Source organism: Ostreococcus tauri (assembly GCF_000214015.3).
Source record: "Ostreococcus tauri WGS project CAID00000000 data, contig chromosome 15, whole genome shotgun sequence".
Classification (NCBI taxonomy): Eukaryota; Viridiplantae; Chlorophyta; class Mamiellophyceae; order Mamiellales; family Bathycoccaceae; genus Ostreococcus; species Ostreococcus tauri.
In genome coordinates, this window is record NC_014440.2 from 147,149 (window position 1) to 163,226 (window position 16,078).

The 16,078-nt window shown below is 61.6% G+C and overlaps 10 protein-coding genes across 10 annotated transcripts; 4 read left to right on the forward strand and 6 right to left on the reverse strand.

The window, feature by feature from the left end:
- Positions 1–4: 4 nt before the first annotated feature.
- OT_ostta15g00820 (Abscisic acid G-protein coupled receptor-like domain) lies at positions 5–1,186 on the forward strand (the record flags this gene model as incomplete). Its single annotated transcript, XM_003083175.2, has 1 exon — positions 5–1,186. The coding sequence occupies one exon, from the start codon at positions 5–7 to the stop codon at positions 1,184–1,186; it is 1,182 nt and encodes a 393-aa protein (XP_003083223.2).
- A 169-nt stretch (positions 1,187–1,355) lies between these two features.
- Positions 1,356–2,756, forward strand: OT_ostta15g00830 (Pyridoxal phosphate-dependent transferase, major region, subdomain 2; the record flags this gene model as incomplete). Its single annotated transcript, XM_003083176.1, has 1 exon — positions 1,356–2,756. One exon carries the CDS (start codon positions 1,356–1,358, stop codon positions 2,754–2,756), a length of 1,401 nt encoding a protein of 466 aa, XP_003083224.1.
- Positions 2,757–3,033: 277 nt separating this feature from the next.
- On the reverse strand, positions 3,034–5,166 carry OT_ostta15g00840 (DNA-directed RNA polymerase delta subunit/Asxl; the record flags this gene model as incomplete). Its single annotated transcript, XM_022982362.1, has 2 exons — positions 3,034–4,269; positions 4,945–5,166. The coding sequence occupies 2 exons, from the start codon at positions 5,164–5,166 to the stop codon at positions 3,034–3,036; spliced, it is 1,458 nt and encodes a 485-aa protein (XP_022841121.1).
- A 294-nt stretch (positions 5,167–5,460) lies between these two features.
- On the reverse strand, positions 5,461–6,243 carry OT_ostta15g00850 (unnamed product; the record flags this gene model as incomplete). The annotated part of the gene is made up of 1 exon (XM_003083179.1): positions 5,461–6,243. One exon carries the CDS (start codon positions 6,241–6,243, stop codon positions 5,461–5,463), a length of 783 nt encoding a protein of 260 aa, XP_003083227.1.
- A 120-nt stretch (positions 6,244–6,363) lies between these two features.
- Positions 6,364–7,065, reverse strand: OT_ostta15g00860 (unnamed product; the record flags this gene model as incomplete). The annotated part of the gene is made up of 2 exons (XM_022982363.1): positions 6,364–6,788; positions 6,894–7,065. The coding sequence occupies 2 exons, from the start codon at positions 7,063–7,065 to the stop codon at positions 6,364–6,366; spliced, it is 597 nt and encodes a 198-aa protein (XP_022841122.1).
- A 220-nt stretch (positions 7,066–7,285) lies between these two features.
- Positions 7,286–8,347, forward strand: OT_ostta15g00870 (SET domain; the record flags this gene model as incomplete). Its single annotated transcript, XM_003083181.2, has 1 exon — positions 7,286–8,347. One exon carries the CDS (start codon positions 7,286–7,288, stop codon positions 8,345–8,347), a length of 1,062 nt encoding a protein of 353 aa, XP_003083229.2.
- A 40-nt stretch (positions 8,348–8,387) lies between these two features.
- Positions 8,388–10,121, reverse strand: OT_ostta15g00880 (Metal-dependent hydrolase, composite domain; the record flags this gene model as incomplete). The annotated part of the gene is made up of 1 exon (XM_003083182.1): positions 8,388–10,121. One exon carries the CDS (start codon positions 10,119–10,121, stop codon positions 8,388–8,390), a length of 1,734 nt encoding a protein of 577 aa, XP_003083230.1.
- A 109-nt stretch (positions 10,122–10,230) lies between these two features.
- Positions 10,231–12,555, reverse strand: OT_ostta15g00890 (Protein-tyrosine/Dual specificity phosphatase; the record flags this gene model as incomplete). The annotated part of the gene is made up of 1 exon (XM_022982364.1): positions 10,231–12,555. One exon carries the CDS (start codon positions 12,553–12,555, stop codon positions 10,231–10,233), a length of 2,325 nt encoding a protein of 774 aa, XP_022841123.1.
- Positions 12,556–13,512: 957 nt separating this feature from the next.
- Positions 13,513–14,876, forward strand: OT_ostta15g00900 (NAD(P)-binding domain; the record flags this gene model as incomplete). Its single annotated transcript, XM_022982365.1, has 2 exons — positions 13,513–13,551; positions 13,797–14,876. 2 exons carry the CDS (start codon positions 13,513–13,515, stop codon positions 14,874–14,876), a joined length of 1,119 nt encoding a protein of 372 aa, XP_022841124.1.
- Positions 14,877–14,965: 89 nt separating this feature from the next.
- OT_ostta15g00910 (unnamed product) lies at positions 14,966–15,892 on the reverse strand (the record flags this gene model as incomplete). The annotated part of the gene is made up of 1 exon (XM_003083185.2): positions 14,966–15,892. The coding sequence occupies one exon, from the start codon at positions 15,890–15,892 to the stop codon at positions 14,966–14,968; it is 927 nt and encodes a 308-aa protein (XP_003083233.2).
- Between the last annotated feature and the right edge of the window lie 186 nt (positions 15,893–16,078).

The window sequence follows — 16,078 nt, forward strand, 5'->3', positions numbered from 1 at the left end:
GGGGATGGAGGTTGGGAGGGGGGGGGTGGGGCGACCGTCGAGGGCGCGGGTGGGTGTGTTGGCGACGCTCGCGACGGGGGCGTTCGCGTGGGCGTTTCTGCGCGCGTCGGGGACGCGGGACGGGGGCGGGGAGGGTTCGGAGCTCGCGCACGGGGCGTGGACGATGTTTCGTGTGGTGTCGCGATCGGCCGTGCTCGGGATCTGTCTCTTGGGCGTGCTCTCGGGGTTCGGCGCGGTGCACTTTCCGTACGCGACGGTGCGGATATTTCAGCGCGCCGTCCCGGACGCGGAGGTGTCGAGACTCGAGCGTAAGGTTGTGCAGAGCTTAGAGTCGGTGATCGAACGTAAGAAGCGAGCGGCGACGCTCAGACGAGAGATGGAGCGAGAGGCGAACGCGGAGCGGTCGTCGAACGGTGGGAGTCTGTTCAACAGACTCGCGAACGGTTTCGCCCTTCCGGGCTTTCGCGAGGCGCGCGCGAAGCAAATCGTCGCACTCAACGCAGAGATCAGAGCGTTGGAGATGGTGAACGACGCGCTATTCTTTGATCTTCACGAGGTTAACATGCAAAGAGAGAGAGCGAAGATGTTGAGGACGCCGTACGGGCGGTTTCTGGAAATGTGCGGCGTCGCCATGGCGGTGGTGTGCGGTTGGCGCTTCGTCACCGGTTTGAAGCGTTTGATCTTCAAACAGACCCCTAAGAGTGATCCCATCTCCTTCGCTCTTCACTTATTTCTCGCGAACAAGTCGGTGCACGTCGATCCGGCGGTGCTGGCGCAGTACCTCAGCCTACTCTTGATCGCGTTTCTCGTCATCAACTCCATGCAAACCTTCATCCTGCAGCTCGTGAGGCTGTTTTTTGCCGTCGGTACCGGAGTGACCACGGATGCGTTGGTACTGATGACGACGGAGATGGTCGGTCTCTACTTTCTCTCCACGGTTCTTCTCGTCAGAGAGCAGCTTCCCGAGGAGTACCGCGCCATCATCACCGAGGCCTTGGGCGCGGATCTGGAGTTTCGATTCTACGCCAAGTTCTACGAGTTGATCTTCATGGCCTCCGCCGCTCTCACCGTGATCTCGCTGTACGCCAAGCACGTCACCGCGGCGTCGACGGACGACGTCGGCGGCCGCTCCGCCTCCGTCTCCGCCTTTGCCCACGGACGCCAATCCGAGCTCAAACTCTCGTGAGTTCACGAGAACGACCGAGCGATGCGATCGTTCCCGTCCGAGCGCCGCGTCTCGATGGCGCTCGACGTCGCCGCTCCGGTCCCGCCGCTCCCGGCCCGCCGCGCGTCCACGCATCGATAGGCGCGACACGATTTTGTGTCATTCATCCCGAAAGATCTGAAAAAGCGCAATGTGCGATCGATCGCGACGCGATTCCCATCGATCGCGCTCGCGACACACGCCGACGCCGTCGATCGACCCGCGTTCGCCCGCACAGACGCCAAACATGCCCGCCCCCGAGCTGAAGTTTGAAACCTTACAGGTCCACGCGGGCCAAGCCCCCGATCCCGCGACGAATTCGCGCGCGGTCCCGATCTACGCCACGTCGAGTTACACCTTCAATTCGAGCAAGCACGGCGCCGATCTGTTCGGCCTGCGCGCGTTCGGGAACATTTACTCGCGAATCATGAACCCGACGAACGATGTGTTCGAAAAGCGCGTCGCGGCGCTGGAGGGTGGCGTCGGCGCGCTCGCGGTGTCGAGCGGGCAGAGCGCGCAATTCTTGGCCATCTCGACCATCTGTCAGTGCGGCGATAACATCGTCGCCACGCCGTCGTTGTACGGTGGAACGTACAATCAATTTAAAGTGACGCTGCCGAGGTTGGGGATCAACGTGAAGTTCGCGAAGGATGACGATCCGGCGAGCTTCGAGGCGTTGATTGACGCGAACACGAAGGCGCTGTACGTGGAAACCATCGGGAACCCGAGGTTTGCGGTGCCGAACTTTGCCAAGCTCAAGGCGATCGCGAGTAAGGCTGGGATTCCGTTGATCTGCGATAACACGTTCGGGGGCTGCGGATACGTGTGCCAGCCGCTCAAGCACGGCGCGGATATTGTCGTGGAGAGCGCGACGAAGTGGATCGGCGGTCACGGCACAACCGTTGGCGGCGTCATCGTCGACGGTGGCACCATGAACTGGAACAACGGTAAACACCCGATCATGACCGAGCCCTCTCCGGGGTATCACGGCCTGAAGTTCTGGGACACGTTCGGTCCGGACGGCATCTTGGGCGCGAACGCCACGTTCATCATGCGCTGCCGAGTCGAGGGCCTTCGAGATCTCGGCATGTGCCAGAACCCGTTCGGTTCTTTCAACTTTATCATTGGCTTAGAGACGCTCTCTCTTCGCATGGAGCGTCACTGCTCGAACACCCTGGCGCTCGCAAAGTTCTTGGACTCGCATCCGCAAGTCAGCTGGGTTTCGTACCCGGGCCTCAAGTCTCACCCGTTCCACCAGCTCGCGTTGGAGTACTTCCGCGAGGGTAACTTCGGCGCTGTGCTCACGTTCGGCATCAAGGGCGGTCTCGACGCTGGCATGAAGTTCATCGATAGCGTCAAGCTTGCCTCGCATTTGGCGAACGTAGGCGACGCCAAGACGCTCGTCATCCACCCGGCATCCACGACGCACGAACAACTCAGTGCAGAAGAGCAAAAGGCCTCCGGTGTGTCTCCGGATATGATTCGCGTCTCCGTCGGCATCGAGCACATCGACGATATCTGCGCCGATTTCGCCCAAGCGCTCACTGCGTAAGGCGGTAAATCTCGCCAAAGTCGACGCGGTACATGATCCCCCCGGACGCACTTTTTTGACATCACATAATACGTCGTATGCGGCGCGCGTCCTTATATGTAATTAACGATGGGAAACCAACAATGAACGAATCATGCGCGGTCGTTGAGTCTTGGAAGATGGGAAAATTGTTACAACGCGTGGCTTCCCGCGCCGAACTACTGTCTTTTTGATATACACGCACACACCTTGAAAAAAGCAAGAGTCGTGCTCACACGAGGGAGTTCTTCTGCCTCTCTTAGAGATCGTCGCGAAGGATTTGGTTGTGTCTTTCGTTGTACTGCTCAAGCACCCAAGTGGGTAGCGTTGAGACGACGCGGGATCTGTGCTTTGAGCTGTGTAGACGTTTGGCTTCGTGTTTCCACTTTTCTGCTCTGTGAGTCGCCTCGGACGGCTCGTCCGGGCTGTCCAGAACGCTCGTGCGCTCGGACGCGCGCGCGGTGGGATAGTACAACAAGCAGCTTCCGGCAACAGCGCCATCGGGAGAGTGGTCGGGACGGACGATCTGCGGGGAAGCAAAGTGGAACGACGTGCCAAATTCGTCTCCCACGCTGTGACCGTACACGTCCATCCGACGCCGGTAACTCTCGCGTGCGAGCGCTTCCGCCGTTCTCTTCGCGTCATCGACGCGATCGAAACGATCAACAGAGTCCTCGACTTGGATATTCACCACGTCGTCGTCCTCGTACCCGCTGTAGTTGGGCTCGTCAACGACAAAGTGCATGGGCGACTGCGCCCGCGGCACGACACGTTGCTTCTTGTGGCTTCGTCCACGAGGTCCGGAGTGTCCACTATCACGGTGTCCTACATGTCCGTGATTTCCCATCCCCGTCGTTCCGCTGTCGTGCGACCCGCTCGACGTGCGTGGAACTGGAAGGTTTTCGCCGCTTCCGCGCAACTGCGAGCGCAGGCAGTACGTCGACGGCGCGATGCGGACAAATGTCTCATCTTGGCTCAGCGCTGCGGTGACGGAATTGTTCGGAGTTTTGCATTGTCCCCAGCTGTACATCGATAGCCTCTGTGCGGTACCAACAATGGACGCCACCGTCATCCCTTGCGTTCCGCTCTCCGCGAGCAACACGTACGCACTGTGTTTGATCGTACCAATTTCATATCCCAACGCCACGGCGTCGGCGCTCCAATTCTTTTTCGCACGCTGTACCATCAAAGCCTCTTCATCCGATTCACTCGATGACACCGGAGCTGGCCGATCCTTCCCCAGAGTACTCACCACGGTGTTGTCCGGCGTTCGCTTCCCCTCCATCTGATTCTGCGCATCCGCCTCAGCGCTTGCCGATCGCATTTGTCCCTTCGTCGTCGCCTCGGCGTGCGCCTGCTTACGCTCAGCGTCGCTGGAATTGTTATTACCGCGATTTGCTCGCGATTTTACCGCCGTCATGTCCGTTTTGGCCGCGACTTTCGGTTTCGTAAAAGTTGTCTCGCCGCCGAGCGCTAATATCGCCGCGCGCGCGTCCTGCGTCAAGTTCGACGTCACGTCATCGTCAGTCACCCAGTTTCTCGCAATCAAACGTCTCAGAACGATCCATCGACGTCGTGTCCACGCTTCCATCACGTCAAACCCGCTTTTATCACCGATTTCGGCTCCTGATTCGGTTCCTACGTCGCGCGTAGCGAAGCCTTCTGGGACCCATCGTCCCCCCCGCGTAACGACCGAGACCGCTCCGCCGCCGCCCACACCTCGCGCGACCCCTGGACGTGGAGCGAGACGTCGCACGACGACGAAAAAACGTCTCCACGACCAGATCCCGTCCTTTTCATCGAGAACCCCCCCCCCGTCGCCGTCGACGCCGCGCGCGACGTTTCCCGCCCACCCGTCCCGAGCGCCCGCACTCGGCGCGTCGAGACAGATTTCTCCCCGTCGTCCCTCCGCCCACGCGCGCGACGCCGTTTCGACGCCACCGACCCCTCGGTCGTTTTCCCACCCATCCGAACCATCGCGCGACGTCCCCGACCCCCTCTCCATTCGACCGCGCATCGGACATTCTCGCCGCGAATGTCATCCCACGCGCCCGTCGCGGGATCACCGCGGGGCGCGACCGCGGGGTGTTTCCACCCCCCGACCCCCCGTTCGAGCTCGATCTCTCGCGCGCGCGCGTCGCATCGATCACGAACGAGCTCGCGGACGTACCCGAGCGCTTCGCGCGCGGTGTCGTCCGTCGCGTCGACGACGCGGTCCGTCGACACGTCGGCGTTCGCGTGTGCCGTCGTCGAAACGACGGAGATCCGGGTCGGGCGCGCGCGATATTTCCAGCGCGTATTCGGGGGTGGTTTTCGTCGATGATTTATACACACGCGCGATCGCGCGCGAGGGCGGGGAAACCCGGGCGACCGACCGCGGGGATTCATTCATGTGGGCGACGCGGGGTGGTTTGGCGAGTCGTGAGTCGTCGGGGGCGACAGGGGGGGTATTTTCAGGAAAACGAGGGGGACGAAGGATTCTTGGGTCGTGACTCGACGCTCGGGGGACTCGGAAAAGCTAAATATCCGCGTCATCGATATTTTCTCGAGCCAATGAAAACGAGCTTTGGGTGAAAGATCGCGCGCGAAAAGGTGATTCTTTCACAGGTCGAGACTCGGAAAAGATGAGTGGCGCGCCAGAGCGTGGGTTCGTCTCCCCGAGTCCCACATCGGGACGGCATCGCCCTCATCGCTCGGCGCAGCCGTGTAAGAGACTGAGCAAGAAGACCTGTAAGAGCGCGCGCGCGAGATGGCCTTGTAACGGCAACGTGCGCATGGAGTCGTCGGCGTTCGGCGGGAGCGGCCCGGGGGCGTTGTGGGTGAACATGTACGTGTTCGCTGGCGTCACCACGCACGTTAGCGCGAACAGTGAGATCGCGGAGACCGGAGTGAGCCATTCCGAGAGCCAATTCGGGGTTAATCCGAACGGAAGCGAGCCGAGCATCAAGCCGGCGCCGCCCAGAATCTCCGCCGCGCCCGTCCACTCGACGTGAAATCTTTTGCTCCCCGGAACGTTCCAAAACCCCCAGCACCCTCGGTGCGGCATCATGCTCTCAAAACCGTCCCTGAATTGAAAGTGTGCCCATCCGGCGGCGACGTACGTGGCCCCTATCACCGGCCACGTCGATTTACTCCACGCCATCGCTCCGGGCGCCGCCCGCTCGAGCGCCGGCCCGATCTCGCTCACGCACTCGTACGTCCCGATCGCGATCGCGGACCAGATCGCCAACACTACCGCGCCCTGTGCCTTGGGTTCGAGCGTGCTCACGAACGCACCGCGATAGCCGGGAGCGACCCAAGGGGCTTCGAGCGCCTTTTCAGCCTTCTCTGTTTCAGACGACGACGACGCGCGGACCGAGGTAACGCGCCCGGTCGCGCGACGATCGCGCGCCGGACGTCGTGATGTACTCGCGCGAGCGATCGCGGCGAGACCCGAGGTCGAGGGCGAGATGGAGGTCGCGACGCGCATGGCGATCCGGCGACGCGCGTCGAGGTGTGCGGAGTCGGCGCGCGACGACGGAGACGTCGCGAGAGGTACGCGCACACGGGTATATGTTACATAATATCACGAATGGTACATCTCGCGCGATCACGAGCGCTTCAGACCGACATTTTTGCGCCCAGACGGCGCCGTGGCGCCGACGACGTGATGTCCGCTCGCGTCCCGCTCCTGCTGCGGCGTCCTCTTTTTCGCTCGTTTCTTCTTCTCCGGCGCTCGCCCCTTCTCCCCACTGGCGCTCGTGCGTTCGATCCCGGACACGATGTGATTCGATATCGCCGCGATCGGGTTCGATTTGAAGGTTGGGTGCTCGAGCACGGCTTGCATGCGCGTCGTCTCTCGCGCCACCAACTTCGCCCGCGTCTTCGCCGTCGTCGCTCGCACCCTCGCTCTCGCCGCCCCATTCCGCCCTACATCCGCTAAAGAGAGCTCGAGTGATTTCATATCCGTCCCGAGCGACTTTTTCCGCCCACTCGAGAGCCGTTTCATCGTCCCCCGCTCGGCGACGCGAATCTCTGTCCGTCGCGTCGCCGTCGCGTCCGTCGTCAGTCTCTACCCACGCCCCCCGCACCCGTCCGCGTCGCACCCGGCTCGCCCTCGCGCGCGCGTCGATGACGCACTGTCTAAAAACCGCGCCCGTTTCGCGGCTTTACGCTCCAGGGACGCCGCGCGCGGCCTCGCCGCGAACGCCGCCGCCCCATCGTCCCGCCCTCGCGCGTCCCCGGTCGTCGACCCCTCGGCGCGCGCTCGGGTCCGTCGCGCCGCCTTGACGCGCATCGTCGGTTTCACCATCGCGCGCGCGGCCCGGGGGCGGGACGCGACGGGGTGTGCGAGAGATGTGCGTTTCGCAGTTCACGCCGATGATGACCGACCGATCGATGTGCGACCGACGTCGCACTCCGCGACGCCGCGCGCGCGCGAGCGATGCGCGTCGCGGCGCGGCGCGCGTGGACGACCGCGTCCCCGGTCGCGGGCGCAGCGACGCGGCCGTCGTCGGGACGGGCGCTACAGAATGAATCAGACATTCATCGCCTGTTTCTTCTCACCTCGCACGCGAACGCGCGCGCGGGCGAACGCGGAGGCGATCGCGCGCGCGGCGATGGACGTGACGCACGTTGAGCGAACGCGCGCGGTCGCGAGGGCGCTCGTGGCGGACGTCGGGCGCATGGCGCGGGCGCTTCGCGCGCGCGGCGCCGCGACGCGGGACGCGGGACGACGCGCGACGACGGAGGCGTACGGGCATCACTGTTATCTCGACGCGTCGACGATCGGTGCGGCGGCGGGGACTGGGGTGTTCGTTCGAGGGAACGTGGGCGCGGGACGGGTGGTGGCGACGTATCCGGGGTTGACGTACGTCGGCTCGGCGGTTCGGTACATGAAGGGATACCCGCGCGTGGGGGTGAATAACGAGTACCTGATGGCGAGGAGCGATGGATGCGTGATCGATGGGAAGCCGTGGGGACGCGGGAGCGACGAGGGCGACGGGTTCGGCGATTGGCCGGGATCGCCGGTGAAGCTCACGGAGGAGGAGGAGAGAGAGGCGGATGGCGGAAGTTTCTTCACGCGATTACTCCGACCGAGGCTGCCGAGAGAACGCAGAGAGCGTTTACTCGCGGAGTGCATGTCGTTAGAGCGAGATAATCCATACGCGTGCGCGCACTTTGCGAACCATCCGCCGGAGGGAACGTCGCCAAACGTCATCGTGGCGACTGTCGACATTCCGTCAGATCCGGATACGCGACGTTATGTGCCTAATGTAAACATCGAGCCCGACGACGGGGACAAGAGTAGTGAGAGTGTGTGGAGTATCATTCGTGACGGCGAACGCACGATTGGTGAGCGCGTACGTGACGTTTCCGCATCGTTATTCGGGGAAGATGCCGATAAGCCAAAAGCAAAATCTACCGAGCCGACATCCGGCGACGGATCGATCCGGACCTTAGTTCTCGTCGCCACCCGAGATATCGAAGACGGTGAAGAGATCTTTTTAAATTATAGACTCTCCACCCACGTGACGCCACCGTCGTGGTACACGCGCGTCGACCCCGAGGAGGACGACAGACGCTGGGCGTGATAGAAAAGTTAGCTACCTATTGTTGGACATTGGATTAGTTCTAGCCTAAATGTTCCTGCGTGCAATCGCCGTACGCGCACTTGCCTCCGACGAACGTTCCGAGCACGTTCGGCTTGGCGTTTCCCATGACGATGAAGTCAGCCGGTGAACCGTCGAGAATAATAAAGTCAGCGAACGCGCCTGAGGCGAGCGTTCCCACGAGCCCATCAAGCCGGAGCGCGAAAGCGGCGCCTTGCGTGAAAAGCTTCACAGCTTCTTCCGCGGTGAGGGCCTCGCGTTCTCTAATCACCGCGGCTCGCATAGCGTCGAACACGTCCGCGCTGACAATCGGCCAGTCGCTTCCACCTGCCAGAGGGACATCGTGATTGGCTAAGGTTCTGAGAGCGCAGTAACGGCGCGCTCGTTCGTACCCGAGCTTGGCGGCAACGCTCGGCTCGTCGATCACTATTTGCGCCGGTTGCACGCTCGCAACCGCTCCGAGTGACTTTAAACGCTCCGGTTGGCCTTCGATTGGGGACGTCAGATGCTGTGAGTGCTCAATTCGGAACCGGCGCACGTCTTGCTTTCCATTCTTCTCCTCAATGAACGAAGCGAGTTGGATTGCTTGCTCCACCGCGGCGTCACCAATGGCGTGGACGGCAACTTGAAGTCCCAAACTATCCGATGCCAGCGCTTCTTCGATGAGTACTGCCTCATTCTTGCCGGAATAAATGAGCTCTCCTCGTGTCGTCGGATCGTCGTCATAGGCCTCCAGAAATGCCGCAGTTCGCCCTCCTAGACTTCCGTCGAGAAACGCTTTGACACCTCCGATGCGTATCCGAGAAGAAATTCCACTCGCCGCGTCTTCTCTTGTCCATCCATCGTTCCAGGCTGGATGCGCCGCCGTTCTACGATAATCTCCAAGCGGCATGTACGACGTCACACGAATCGGCAGATCACCAGCGCGATCCCATCGCTCGAGCGTTTCGAAATCCTCCCACAACGTGTCGTACCCGTTCGGTCCAGCGAGTAGGCTCTCGATGTCGCCGAAATCCGCTATCGTCGTGATCCCGAGGCTCAACAGGTGCTCAAACGCTCGACGAAGCGCCTCATCGCGTTCAGCCCGCGTTCGCCGAGCAATTTTCTCCACCACGGCACTCATCTCGCTCTCTTTCAGTATACCCGATGGGTTTCCCCCGAGTCCCGCCTCCTCGAGAGCCTCCGAGCTCGCGAAACCGACGTGTCCACACACCCGCTGCGCCCACACGCGCGTCCCGGCAAACCGCTCGTCCAACCAATCCACGTTCGGAATCTCCCCACCCCAGCGTGTCTCGTCCCATCCGTGCCCAATGACCCATCCGTCGTCCCTCTTTCCGATCTCCCGCGCGAGGATGTCCACGAATTCCTCCTTATTCGACGCGTCCCGCAGGTTTGCGACGCCGAGCGAGACGCCGCCGCTCAGCGCATGCACGTGGGCGTCGACGAATCCCGGCGCGATCCATCGTCCAGCGCAATCATGAATGACTCGGACGTGTCCTTCGCGATTTATCGACGGTTTCACGGCGCTTATGCGTCCCGAATCACCGACGAAGACGTCGTGGAGTCCGTCCCGGTGGAGCACTCTGCAGTTGATGAGTGCGCGTCCGAGCGATGATGGCTCGGATACAACGAGCTGGCCGCCGTATCCGAAGGGACACTTATCACCGAACGTGTCCTCAATCACAGGCCAGGCGAGGGCGAGGATAGCGACGAGGAGGGAGACGACGAAGGCGACGTCTCGCCCCGAGAGCGCCATTGTGAGGTTGCAGAACAACACCGTGGGTGAGTGATGGCAAGCGCGCGTGTACATTACATGTTATTGTATCATCATAGCGGAAGAACAATTTACGTTCAGGGCTTTTCATCTACGAAGATGACTCTGAGATCTTGCGTAGTGCCTCCTTTTGCGACGTGTCAAAGCCGTGTTGGATGTCGCGCTCGTTCCATCGGAGACATCTTCGAAGGGACGAGATGAAATCACCGGTCTGATCGGCGTAGTTTATGGTGGGAATAGGATACTCGCTCATGCGGACGAAGACAGAGTCCCCGCTCTCGAGCTCACATCGATCCCGGCCGTCAAAGGAGACCCAGGCAGAGCATCGAGCATCCGACGCCACTCTCAGCTCAAGCTCGACGCTGTCAGGGAACACCACCGGTCGGAACGAAAGCGTGTGTGGGCAAATGGGAGTCATCAATATCGCTGGAACGTTCGGATGAACCATGGATCCGCCGGCTGAGACGCTGTAGGCTGTCGATCCAGTAGCCGTGGCGACAATTACTCCGTCAGCTTGAATCGTCGTGATGAGCTCGCCTCGATCGTACGCCTCGATATGCGATAAATACGGACTCGGACCGCGATCAACAAGGAGCTCGTTCAAAACTGTCACTGTTTTTGTGGCCTGACCCGTACCACCGGCACGCTTTGTGTCCTTGGCCTTGACGAGCGTGCACTCCAGTCGCATTCGAAGCGTGATGGGAACGCCGCCCTGGATGTTTGCCACCGATTTACCCCGACCGATCGATTGAAGGAGACTCGCAGCCATCTCGTCACTCGGGTGGTTCGTCAAGAATCCGAGAGAACCGAAGTGGAACCCGAGGAGTGGTGGGACTGGACCCTGGAATAGCTTACTGGCGTATAGGATAACCCCGTCGCCGCCAAGACAGACAACGATGTCGATCGTCCCCCACTCTTCCTGAGGGATCTGTCCGTCCACCTTGCGCACGCGCTCGGCACTTCTTTGAACTGACGCGCGATGGATACTGTCTTCTCCGATGTCTGCGGTCTCGAGCTCGTCCATGGTGTCCTCATCGAGAACGATCCTGATCCCCATTGTCATCATCGCGTGAGCGACCTCGATGAGCTCCGGAAGGAGTCCGTGACCGATCTTCTTAATGATAAAAACTCGCCTTGGTTGCTGACGCCACACCAGAATTAGCTGCTGCGTGCTCGGATGCGAAATTTTGAGTTCGCGCTTTTCGACGAGCTCACGAGTGCACGAAAAACCGTCGGTGCGAATTATATACATGTCTGGGGCATCTTGTAGCGAGCTGTGTTCGCCCAAAACAGCTTCAGCCTCCTTGGTCTCGTAGTTTCCGATGAAATGCTCGCTATCGAACGATTTATTCTTGAGTCTGGCCGCGTATTGTCGGACGTACGCCTCTTGGGCGATGGAGCCGAAATCGCACACAAGGTTTTCCTGGGACAGCGCCTCGTCTACATCCATCCCTTGGTGAACTCTCCAGCACGCGACGAGAGCGCCGGTGCGCCCGATGCCAGCCTTGCAGTGCACCAGTACAGGTCTCATGCTCTCGTTGTTCACGGCCTCGATAAATCTATCGACATCCTCATCCGTCGGCGGCTCCATGTCGTGAATCGGAATGTGGACGATGTTCAGCGCACTTGGGCCGTACGTCCCTTGTCCGGACCCACCACCGAACGCCTGGAGCCACTGGTTATCTCTATCGGACCCTCTCAGATCGATCACAGTCTTGAAGTTATTGCGAACGAGCCAAGCGCGCCCTTCAGCAGTGGGTTGTCCACCTCGATAGAACGCCGTCCTCGATTCGTTGTCGATTTCCGGGACGACTTGCAAATTCGGGATCGCCGCCCCGCTAGGTGCGTTCGGAGCGCGTCGTTTCTCATGCACGACGTCCAGCGATGCGCTTCTCAACGCTTCGAAGCGGTGTCGAATCGTCACCGAGCATCCGCCGAGCTGATCGCACGTCGATTCGAGCTTGACGCGCAAATCCCACAGCGCGTCTCTCAAACGCTTCAGCTCCTTACTTTTCAGACGACTACTAAACCTTCCGGCGACCTCCGCCGCGGACGCGCACACCATCACCCGTCCTAAAGCCTCCGTCACCTCTCCTGTGCACTCATCCCACGATCCGCTATCGAAATCCACCTCGCACTCCGTCTGCAGCACCTCGGCGAACGACGCGAGCACCGCGCGCTCCAATTGCGCCGCCAACTGCGGCAGTGGCGTTCTCCCGCTCCGGCACGCCCCCTCTCTCGACCGTCCAACTCCATCACCATCTCTATCCGCGTCCATCGGGTCTTCATCGATCGACGGGAACATCTCGCTCTCGGAGATCGCGCGCGGTCGACGCTCCGAGCCCGACCCGCGCGCGGGCATCCCTCTCGCGTGCGCCCCAGCGCGTCGTCCCTCCCTTTCTCTCGCGCTCACCATCCGAGAGTTCCCAACGCCCCCGCATCCCGAACGACGCACCGTGACGCGCGCCGAGACGCGCGCACCGAGCGTAAACATGGTCGACGTACCGAACACGCCGCGCCCACCCCGCGGTTGATTCTCCCTCGATTCCCAGCCTCGGTGCCGCGCGCGACGCGTCGAGCGATGCGCACCGACGCGCGATACCGTCGCCGAGCGCACGACGAGATCCCGACGCGCGCGTGCGCGTGCGCGAGCGCGTGCGCGCGGTCGAACGTCGCGCGCGCGCGGGACCCGGGTCGCCCGTCGCGTCGCGCCGTCCCCGCGTTCCGTCGCGCCTTTCGACATCGACCGACGCCACCGGTGCGATCGAGTGATTCGAAAGGGTCGATCGCGATCTCGTCGGGCACGCGTCGACGTCATCGCGACCGCGGTGCTCGATCGCGCGCCTGTCGATGTCCGATCCACCGGTGGAATACACCGTATCAGCGATAGGTGGAAGACGCCTCGATCGAGCATGCATCCATCATCGACACCGCATCGCACTCGCGCGCCTTTCGATGTCCCATCCACCGGTCACATGACCCATGGCATCGATAGGTCGCGCCTTTCGATGTCCCATCCACCGGTCACATGACCCATGGCATCGATAGGTCGAACGGTATGATCGGGCATGCATTCATCATCGACACCGCATCGCACTCGCGTGCCTTTCGATGTCCTATCCACCGGTCACATGACCCATGGGATCGATAGGTCGAACGGCGTGATCGATAATTCATCGATGATCGATCGATGCGTGCGCGCACATCTCGGTCGCCCACCGATCGCCGACCGCGACACGCGCGGACGCCCCTTTCGATGTTTCGATTCGACCGACGGTGACCCTTTCGACCCTTTCGACGGTTTCGGTCGCGGTCGCGGTCGCGTCCGAGGGGGGGTCGTTGGCGCGCGCGACACCGCGCGAGGTCTCCCTCCATGGCGCTCGCGGCGATTCAACCCCTCGGCGCGGTCGCGGTACGTTTTCTCGATCCCGTCGCGGTGGTTTCTCGAGGGACGACGGCCTCGGCGCGGGGACAGGGCGACGATGGCGTCGGGGCGATGGGCGACGTGTGTGGATAAAATCATCGCGACGCCTCGGACGCGCGCGAGGGCGACACGGGGGGCGTCGAGGGCGCGGTGGATCGATTCGCGATTCGCGCGCGTTGCCTCGCGTGATGACTCGGGACTGACGAAGACGGTGGTTTTGGGGGGGTGCGCAGCTCTCGTCGCGTAAGCGGACGTGCTTCGCGTCCCGGTCGACGACGCGGACGCCGAGCCGGAACGCTCGGGCGCACGGCGTCGTCGATGTCTCGGCGTCGGGGAAGAAGAAGGTATTGATCGTGAACACCAACGGGGGGGGGCACGCGAACATTGGATTTTGGTTGGCGAAGACGCTCGCGGGTGCGGGACACGAGGTGACGATGAACGTCGTCGGAGCGGAGGACGATAAGAAGATGGCCAAGACGCCGTTTTCGCTCTTCGATGAGATTCGTTCCATGGGCGTGACGACGACGTGGGCCGATCCGGCCGATGTGGCGACCAAGCACGCCGGCGCCAAGTTCGACGTGGTCGTCGATAACAACGGTAAGGATATGGACACTGTTGGTCCGGTTGCCGACTTTGCCGTCGCCGCGGGCGCGTCTCAGTTCTTGTTTGTGTCAAGCGCGGGGATTTACAAGCCCACGCCGTGCCCACCGCACGTGGAGGGTGATGCCGTCAAGGAGACCGCCGGGCACGCCGTCGTCGAGGCGCACCTCAAGACGCTTCCGCTGAAGATGTCCTCGTTCCGTCCGCAATACCTCACGGGGTACGGCTCCAACAAGGACTGCGAGGAATGGTTCTTCGATCGCCTCGTCCGAGGTCGCCCGGTCCTCGTCCCGGGCTCGGGCGATCAACTCTCTTCGGTGACCCACGCTGAAGACTTGGCAACGATGATCGCCGCCGCGATCGGCAATGACGGCGCCGCGGGTGAAATTTTCAACTGCGTCATGCCGAAGGCTGTCACGCTCAACGGGATGGTTGAGCTCTGCGCCGCCGCCGCGGGCGTCGAGGCGAAAATCATCAACTACGATCCGAAGGATGTTCCGGACGTCGAAGTTAAAAAGGCGTTCCCATTTCGCCCGATTCATTTCTACTCCTCCAGCGCCAAGGCGCAAAAGGTTCTCGGCTGGTCGCCGAAGCATCCGGATCTCGGCGCCGAGCTCAAGGAGCGATTCGCCTACTACAAGTCCACCGGTCGCGACGCGAAGGAGATGGCGTTCGAAGTCGACGACAAGATATTGGCCGCGCTCGGCAAGTAAGCTATATCTTCGCAATATGATCACAACACAAGTCTGAGCCTATTATACGTAGCCGACTGCGCGCCGTTGATACTAAAACGATATTACACTCAGAGATTCGTCGTCGGAGTCACCGAAGCGAAATCGCCGAGGAAGTTTAGCGCCAATGTTTTCGCCGAAGCCGCTGTCAAAGAAGAGATATTACGCGACAGCGACGCTCGGTGAATCGCCTTCGGACTCGCGTACGCGTAGCCGGCAAGTCTCAGAGTGACTGTGACGCCCTCAGTGAGCGAAGCATACTCATCGCCAAAGTCCGCGTCATTGAACCGCTCGAGTTCGTCGATATCACCATCGATAACGTGCCAGTGCTCGCCCGGACGAGCGGTGGTGGCGATGAGGTTCGCGGCCGCAAGGGATCGCGAGGCGAAATTTTCCACATTTACGACTCGAATGCCGACGCCGTCGTCATCCTCTAGCACAGAAAAACCGTTCTCTCTCAAAACATCCCTGCAGGCCTCGATAGGTCGACCTCGTGAGTTCATGACGTACACTGTTGACCCACGCTGCAGTGCCGATCGAATCAATGGCTTGAGATCCTCGTACACGAACTGCTCTCCCTTCCTTTGATCGCTCACCCGGACTTTGTCCACGGCGTCCTGCAACCCGGCGGGCATCATCTTCCGCCCGTCCCATCCCACAGTTGACTCCACCTCCTCCCCCCACTTTAGCACGCTCATTAATTTAATCTCCGGCCAGCTCGAAACGACCTCATCCACGGTCAGCGGTCGCGTCCGTCGCTCGAACCGTTGCTCCGCCGAGAAAACCGGTCCCGGTCGCCCGCCGCTCGTCGTCCGCGCGCCGATGATCGCCTCGTCCGCGATCACCCTCAGCATCACCACCCCCTCACACGACGTCGATTCCGGGATGCACCGACGCATCTGTCGCATCGCCTCGACGTACGACGCGCAATCACCGACTATGACGTCCCGTCCCCACCGCTCCGAGGCGACGTCGTGCGCCACCCGCGTCATCTCCATCGTCGCATCGATCACCGCGTCGTACGAGAACACCACGACGTCTCTCGACGCGGACGCGCTCGAGCCATCGCCCGCGCTCGACGCGCGCGCGAGCACCGCGTTCGCGCGTCGCGAGCCCGCGCGTTCGGGCATCGAGCGACCGAAATTCGCCCAATCGCGCCTCGTCCCCGTCGTCGAGGCGCGCCT